The sequence below is a fragment of the Poeciliopsis prolifica genome, unplaced genomic scaffold, assembly GCF_027474105.1.
Source record: "Poeciliopsis prolifica strain line A6 unplaced genomic scaffold, Auburn_PproV2 SCAFFOLD032, whole genome shotgun sequence".
Classification (NCBI taxonomy): domain Eukaryota; kingdom Metazoa; phylum Chordata; class Actinopteri; order Cyprinodontiformes; family Poeciliidae; genus Poeciliopsis; species Poeciliopsis prolifica.
In genome coordinates this window covers 3,853,973-3,862,500 of record NW_026562407.1, presented here as the reverse complement: position 1 = coordinate 3,862,500, position 8,528 = coordinate 3,853,973, and the positions used below count along the sequence as shown (strand labels likewise).

The following is an 8,528-nucleotide window of genomic DNA, read 5'->3' as shown; positions in this document are numbered from 1 at the left end:
TTCTTAAATAATAGACTAAATGTTTTTATGCATCTGTGAGGACTTTATATATGGTGATTGCCAGTGTCATCTCGATCTGTACTTCAGACTTGTCTGTTGCTGATTTTTAATTCATGCCTTTCTTCTTTCCACATGAGCTTGATAAAGCCTTCATTATTATATCATTACTGTCCAGAAATGAGATATGTTAAAACCAAAGATTATTATGTTTTATACGTCATGTTGTTTATCTGGGCATCAACATTTACTTCTCATTATTTGATTTCTTCAGAATGCAGAAATGTTTGTGATTTCACAAGTTATATATTTTCAATGCAATGCTAACTAAAATATCTCATCTACTTTATTGGATTTAGTCTATTTTCTCTATTTTTATTTTCATCATGAGTCTGCATATAGAAAATTAGAAAAATAAAGGAACCTTATTTGAATATATATTTTTAAGGGATTCTCTTGTATTACCTTGTATTGATTGTAGGTTCCTAAACTTGTATGTTTAACAGTTTTGTTTTAAAAAAAAAAAAAAAAACAATGTTCCAAAAATGTTGGATGCTTTTAAAAAGTGTTTCTCTCCTTTTTTTTTTTATATATATGCCATTGTTTGCCTTATGTGATAAGTTTTCAAATAAGCTTTACCATAAACACTTTTGGCTCTGTTTTTTCTAAAACAGCCACAAGTTTTGAGTTTTGCCATTTTTGATTGTGTATTTTAGTTTCATTTAGATCTTTCACTTTGCCTTCACTGGGTTGGTTTACTGTTCAACATCAAAGTGTTTTCAGTATTTTAGCTTTTTTATTATTATGAATTATCTATAGCTGTTTAGTATTTTGCTCTTGGACAATGACAATAAATTATGCTTTTTTCTTGAAAATTATCTTTTTGTTCTCGTCATTTATGATGCATCCTCCTTTTTTGACTGGAAAAATGTATATAGATTTTGCCTGATCAACACTTACTCTAAAGACGAAACAAACTCTCCATTCAGGTAAATTTATCTGAGGTGAAATGAGATCCAGTTGAAACCAGTTTACATAAACTGCATAAAAAACTTTTTCCACCATCTGAAGTTGAATTAGATTAAACTTCTCCTGTTTTAGATCAGTTAGGATTATGAAAAATATTTCTACTTGCTAAATGCCAAAAGAGATAGAAATAATCTAAAACAAGTTTTCACAAAGTTTTCTTATCAAAAGAATTTTGATAATTCAAAATTTTTAAAGAGAAATTTAGTAGTTTAGAAGTAGTGAGAAAAAATGTGTATGTAAACTTTTGGTTTCAACTGCATGAACTGTACTGAATATTTTACTTCCGGAAACAATAATTTACAATAAAGTGACTAACCCCGTTTACTCAGATACCCTTAATAAAATCAAGAACTGAATTTTGTTTTGTTTTAAACTTATTTAATCATTCTAATGTCTGGATTTGGGTCTTATAACCACTTCAAGTATGAAGCTTGCTGGTGAGTCTTACTGCACTAAGAGGCTTTAAACAACTGAAATGCCATTTTATGCCTATTTTTTTACTTTTTATTAAGTATAATAATTCACCTTTAAGAGACCATAAGCTGATAGGAAATATTTTTTCCACACATCTTTACAATATCTTTTCACTTTTATTTCATTATTCAATGTACAGCAGTTTTTAACAGAAACATTCAGTAAGTTTCAAACTAGATCTCACTAAAGAATAACAGCTTGCATCATTTTTTTAGTTACTTGCAATGCCATTCATCTTATTAAAAGCATTTGAAGTCTTTGTCAGGTTTGTCTAAAAATAAGTTGACTTTTTAAATGTCATGCTCTTGCAGGCTGAATCAACTGATTTTTGTTAGTAAGTGCAAATAACTCTTAAGAACAGGTAGTGGCATTGGAGTCCTGATTATATATACACCTGGTAAGGAGTCAATATTAATTTTTAAGAAAGAAAAATAAAACAAAAAACAAGAAAAACTCTTAGTTTCACTGGACATATTTACACACATTTTTTTTCTTTCAGATGGTTCAAAAAAATCTTACCATACAAACCAAAAAACCTTTTTTTTTACTTTTAGAATTGAAAATATGCTCAATTTACCTGATCAGCACACAAACCCTGGAGAACTCTTTTTTTTACAAGTAAATTAATCTGAAGCAGAATCAGATATAGTACAGATTAAAAGTTTGGACACAACCTTCTCATTCAGTGGGTTTCCTTTATTTTCATGACTATTTATAAGGCAAGACAGCCACTTACTAACCTGACGGGGCACACCTGAAAACCATTTCAGGTGACGACCTCTTGAAGCTCATCATGAGAATGCAGAGTGTGTGCAAAAGCAGTAATCACAGCAAAAGGTTGTTACTTTGAAGAAACTACAATATAAGGCGCATTTTCAGTTGTTTAACACTTTTTTTTCAGTACACATTTCCACTTGTGTTAATTCATAGTTTGATGCCTTCAGTGTGAATCTACAATGTCAATAGTCATGAAAATAAAGGAAACTCATTGAATGAAAAGGTGTGTCCAAACTTTTGGACTGTACTGTAGATCCTAAACTGAATATTAGCTCCCGAAACAGCCATTTACTAATTTTTTTTTATTAGTAGTAAATTGCTGTGTACAATCAATAGCACCTACAGTAACATTTCTACTATTCAGCTACATTCTAAGATTTCAGCTATGATAGTTAAAGGTTTGTGCTTTTGAGACATTCCCTGTAAGGAAAAAAAGGTGAAATACTCCATCACGGCCAGGAGGAGGCACTGTTAGCCCATCAGAGCACTTTAGGTCTTCTCTGAAAGGACAGCAAAATATATGAAGGCCTGAAGAAAGAGGCAAACATATCTACTGTGTCCTCAGTTGGCAAAAATAAGAGCGAAAGAAAAAGTTTTTAGGTCATTTTAGCTTTGGGTGAATCCAGAAGGGCGTCTTTAGAACAAGTCAATACCTCACCAAGCTTTATTATGAGTTATGATGATGTATCTATTGGAATTTACCCATTTCTTCAAGTCTTTTTCCTTTGTTTTATTCATATATCTTTTGAATGGAAGACATTTGATCATAGGAGAGACAATAAGCCGCAGCCCCTCACAAGGTCAAGTCAATAATGACGTGTTCAAAGATCTGTGTGTTTCCCTTGAAGCTCGATGAAAATATAAAGTCCCTGCGGTCAGTGGAGACCACGGTGAATGAGCGCGGTGCTTGGATGTACACTTCCTTGAAGCGGTCAAAGATTTTCTTCTCATCGTCCCACAGGTAGATTTGCGAGAACGTATAGTCACTTCCCAGAGCCAGGTAGTGGCGGTCCTTGAATGTAAATGGTTGCAGGATCATGGAACCTCGGGACGGAACAGCCTGGATCTCTGAAAACTGTTTGGGTCCCCACTTTAGGACCTTGGAGTCACCGATGTAGCGGGTCATGGAAAGATAGAGCTCCTCTTTGATCCGGAAGTGTTTCACAGCTACCACGTCCTCCATGTTGGGGATGTCACCCTGCAGGATGAACTTCTGGTTGCTACGGCTCCACTGGTAGATGACTGGAACCTGCGAGCGACTTGCCAAGATTAGGTGAGCCTTCCCATCTAGGTTGAGGAACTCTGCGTCTGTGTCACGGAACCACTCGTGCAGGGACTGGTATGAGTAAAATCCATTATCGTTCCACTTGTAGAGGGTTGACAAGCCTGCTTTGGAGCTGTCTGCGATGACAAAGAACCAGTCTGCTCCGATCTGAAAGGCCTCAATGTCATTGGGTTTGGAGATCTTGGACACTTCGGTATCCTGGAACTTGTTGAACCTGCTTTGGTCATCATCAAACTTGTAAATGTGGGAACCACCAAACAGCTGAGCCACAATGACATAAACTTCTTCCTGGATGATCACTGTCTTGCAACCAACAATGGACTGACCTACAGAGGAACACAGGAAAAACACAACTTTTAAACTCAACCGAGGCATTAGTGAGACATTTTCTTAAAATGATGGTTTAACTTACACTACTCGACATGCAGTAGCTACCCCTCAAAGCTATCCTCCTTTGTTTTGATTGATGCTTATTTGATGCTTAAGCTGGAGCTAATGGCTTAGCTAAGAGCATTTTCACACATGTAGTTTGTTTACTTTAGTCCAAATGAGTTGATGAATCAGTTTACTTGTAACAAACTTTTAAAATTCAAAATTAGCTAAAGTGGACCTGATAGTTTACAAAGATTACTCTACCGCATCCCACAATGCACCAGAACCTTAAAACTGTTGTCACATTTGCATGAGATGCCTTTATTTCTGCTGAAAACATGAAAGGATTTGCACTGGAATTTGAGATAACTGCTCATATCCATCAAACACAAACTACAAAGTATCTCATCAGGATCTTACATTGATCGACCAGTACAGAGAAATGTATAACTGTGAAGAGGAAAAAAAATTAAACATGGTTTCAACTTTATTCATAAATAAACTTATATTTGTATTCAGCCCTTTTAACCCGATACCCCCGAGAAACTGAGGCAAGGCTCAAAAATTGATATTCACAGTTACACCTCAGCTGACTGAGCTTGTACTATTCTGGTAGTGACATGCTAAAAAAACTTCAGAATAAAGATCTTGAAAACCTTGTGTCATTATTCTTCTACCAAGTAATTCTGCATTACATGTTGTTGGCCTGTCACATACAACCCCAATAAAACACACAAATGCTTGTGGCTGTAATTTGAGAAATGGGAGGTAAATATGTTTGGAAAGCAACATGGAAAGAGATGCCCCACTTATAATCTTCCTGTGTGAAACTTTCTGAGAACAAAACATGCAAAAGATCCATCTACTGCAAGTAAGACATCAACTTCTGATGGTGTTTCAACAGAATCCCATATTAAAAGATGCAGGGTGAAGGAATTTCCTCACCTGTGATGTTATCATACGTCCTGAAGTTCATCTCGATGTGGTCCCACTGTAAAACCATACAGCTGTCTGAGCTGGGAGCAGCAATAGTCACATAGACATCATTCTTGAAGCTGAACGTATCAACTGACAGAGACTCAGAGGCCACGGACTGATGAAGGACAAAATCTGCAGAAAGGTGAAATCATGAGGAGAATTTTTTTCCGAGAGTGCGGATCCGACCAGCACCGACGTCAGCAGGGAAGCTGACTCAGGCGGCACTCACCCGTCGATATGCACTCATTGTGCAGGCTGTTCATGTCATTGAGGCGCTTGCCCTTCATGTCGTCCGGTCCGGCACACACGACATCCGACACCGTGGCGTTGGTGCTCTTCAGCCACATCATGAGCCATTTGGCCCTGCAGTCGCACTCAAAGGCGTTGCCTCGCAAGTCCCTGCAGAGCAGAACCAGTGCGGATGATTGCAGGAGAAAACTCCAACAAAGAAGAGCATTTTCACAAACCTGGAAGTGAACTTACAGCTCTATCAGCGAGTCCAGGTCAATGAAAACGTCCCTGGGTAAGAATTTAATGTTGTTGTTTGCCAGAGACCTGAAAAACATTGCCAGTGAGTGAACATGCAGGATATGCAAGGAGAAAATGTAAAAACACAAAAGGGTTTCAATCAACTGTGGGACATACAAGTGAGTCAAGTCCCTGAGTCCTCTGAAGGCATATTTAGACGTAGTCTCCAGCTTGTTGCTCTCAATGAACCTGTGGATTAATCATGAACAAAAATATGAGTTGCAGTGATTATGGTTTGAGATTATTAGACATGTATTTTGTTGAAGTGACAGATCAAAGCTAGTAGGATGGAAAATGATTCCCAATTTTACATTTTTCTACAAAACAAAAAGATCTGACAGTCACAACAAATCATATTTTGCATATCGGTAAAACGGTTCAGTTTTAGTCTCATCTGACTTTCTTAAAAAAAAATTTCTGTCCCCTGCATGATTTGTGGCAATCTACAAATTGTCACCCTCCTAAAATATTGGCCTTTTTCTTCTTTATTTTTTTACCAAAATCACTTTGGGCAAAAAATGACTTGGACTATTATTTCAGGAAGGCAACAAACTGATACTTGTAATGGCTTTCTTTCAATAATGACTTCTTTCTTGCTATACTCTGATAGCGACTAGACATGGGGAATGCACAATTAATCATTGCCTTGTTGTCAAATTCTCCCAGCTGAGCTGTGGAGATCTGCAGCTCCTCCAAAGTTACCATTTGTGCTGCTTTTTTGATTGATATCAAAATATAATTTTATGTTTTATATTTTAAGGCATATCGGTAGTCCAAAAAGATAAAAATATATAATTATGTAATAAGTTGCCAACATGTTTGCTCTTTTTTTTTTAATGAACCAAAAAATTTAACAACGCAACAACTCACAGGTACTCCAGATGAGGAAGGCCTGAGAAGGCATCATCTCTTACAGTCGTTAGGGAGTTTGAATTCAAAAGTCTGCAATTGATATTAGACAGGATAGAACAGATTAAAGAACACATATGATCAAATCTGAACCAACCCAATGTTCCAGCGCTTCTTATTATGAAAATACATATGAATTCAGGAGATGAATCAAACACAGCCCTTTTTGTGGACAGTTGCAATAAGACGTGTCCTTTAAGATTAAACACATACAGTTTTGCTCAGAATCATAGTCTGAGCAAAACTATCTGCATTTGGGCCCTTTAAAATCCACTACTCAATAGATTTGAAGCCGATGCTAAACAACCACAGAAACAGAGATTGTGAGTTCTCCCCACTCGTATTAAAATACAAATTGTTTGGATGTGTCACCATCAGAGGCGGGCAGTAACTAGCTACATTCACACAGTTACATTAACTTGAGTAATATTTTTGCAATAAAAAAACTTTTAGGAGACGTTTTGCTACACCGTACATTTTGTCAATTGAAATTCTTTACCCACCACCAACTGTCAAACACGGTGATGGCAGTATCATGCTGTGAGTCTACTTTGCTGCTAGTGGTGCAGAAACTGAAGGGAATGAAGAATGAAGATTGCCTCTAAGTTGGTTTATTTGCCCTTGATTAAAAGGTAAAACATGGACACAACTGGGTGTATTAACAAGACAATGATGCCAAACTCACATTAAAACTTGATTTATAATTGTTAAAGTAGGCTAACATGAGCTTTATGGAATAACCTCACCCCAAATGAGAATTTAATTTAAAAAAATAATAATAAAGAATTTGAGTTTGAATAAACTCTACAAAATCTGCCAGGAAGAGTGACTAAACATCGAGGCAGAATAGTGATGACTTTACCTAAACTTCCACCTGAAACTGCATCAGTCTGGGGAAACGTGCATCTGCTTCTTCTCTGTTTGTGCTGACATTCAAGCTGTCGCTGCAGTTGAGCAACAACTGAGATTAATGGGCCCTTGAAAGCGCCTCGTAGAAATGGGGGCCGCGCTAAATGCACACAGGAGGGTTTCCATTATTCATTTCCACACTCTGAAAGCTTCTCTTGCTGGAAAACCTTACAACGAGATCACAGGAGCTGGCTTGAAGTGAGACGCGGGTTACTGGACACGCAGGGGGACGCAGGTGGCAACAGAACCTGTGCGTCATTTATGCGTAATGCCGCGACGCGTCCTTACTGTACGCTGCATGTGTCACAACGAACAGTTGAGTGGAAGGCTGAACGCAATCTGAGAGTTATTACAGGGAGGGAAGGTGTTCTTACAGTAGCTGGAGGGTGGGCATGTGGGCAAACATCGCCTCTCTGACGTCAGAGAAAGTCCCATTGACGATACTCCTGGATGAAACAAGCACAAGATAGATTTCTTTGATCGATTAAAATCGTTAGTGACATAAGCTTGCACGGTATTACTCGATTTCTTTTTTTAATTAAGGAATGTATAGCGCATACAGAGCGTCCCGCGCGGACACGGCGCGTGGGAATCACTATTAGTGTCTTTTAAATATAAGCATAGTGTTTTACTTACAGTGAAGTGATCTCGTTGGGGGCAATCCGCGGGATGTTGGAGGAGCCGACGCATATGATGGACTCCTTGGAGCAGCTGCATGTTGAAGGGCATCGGAAAGCCTTTTTCAGAAGAGCCGGCTGGCACAGGCTGCACAGCGACACACACAGCAGAGCCCAAATCCTGAGAGCTGGCGGCATCTTTCCTGTCGGGCTCGCATGTGGGAAGTTTTTTTTTTTTTTTTGCTGTTCTTGTTTTATAAATTTTTTTTTAATTAAGAAAAAAAATAAACAGTTTTTTTCCCCCTGCAGTGGTGGATGAGGTGGATGGCTGCAGGAAGAAGCTCGAGATCGTGGCAGATGGCAGCGCGCGTTTCCACCCTGCACCATGAAATGCTGCACTGGCTGCCTGACATCAGCAGATCAGCTGCAGTTTCCCCTCTCCGTTCGCTTTCATTATTTATTCAGAGGCGGAGGGAGAGGAGGGCACTCCACACCTATAACTGTTGGTTAAACAACCACATGTACCACAACTACAGAACACCGTCAGTGTCAGAAAGACGTGGGTTCTGTGTAGGATTTTATGTTATGTTATAATCGAATTCATCCAAATTACTTCCAGAATCAAGGTTAAAAGACCAGCTATATATATATAT

General features: G+C 38.1%; 2 protein-coding genes across 2 annotated transcripts in view; one reads left to right on the top strand and one right to left on the bottom strand.

The window, feature by feature from the left end:
- Positions 1 to 875, top strand: part of LOC129373245 (serine/threonine-protein kinase/endoribonuclease IRE1) — a 5,904-nt gene extending 5,029 nt beyond the window's left edge. Inside the window, exon 6 of the mRNA XM_055051089.1 lies at positions 1 to 875. This exon is cut by the window's left edge and continues 436 nt beyond it. The gene's annotated coding sequence lies outside the window, so the exon portion shown is untranslated.
- Positions 876 to 1,596: 721 nt separating this feature from the next.
- Positions 1,597 to 8,276, bottom strand: lgi2a (leucine-rich repeat LGI family, member 2a). Its single transcript, XM_055051096.1, has 8 exons — positions 7,895 to 8,276; positions 7,633 to 7,704; positions 6,311 to 6,382; positions 5,558 to 5,629; positions 5,396 to 5,467; positions 5,142 to 5,311; positions 4,880 to 5,044; positions 1,597 to 3,888 (listed from the first exon to the last, which is right to left on the bottom strand). The coding sequence occupies exons 1-8, from the start codon at positions 8,260 to 8,262 to the stop codon at positions 3,071 to 3,073; spliced, it is 1,809 nt and encodes a 602-aa protein (XP_054907071.1). The 5' UTR covers positions 8,263 to 8,276; the 3' UTR covers positions 1,597 to 3,070.
- Positions 8,277 to 8,528: the final 252 nt, after the last annotated feature.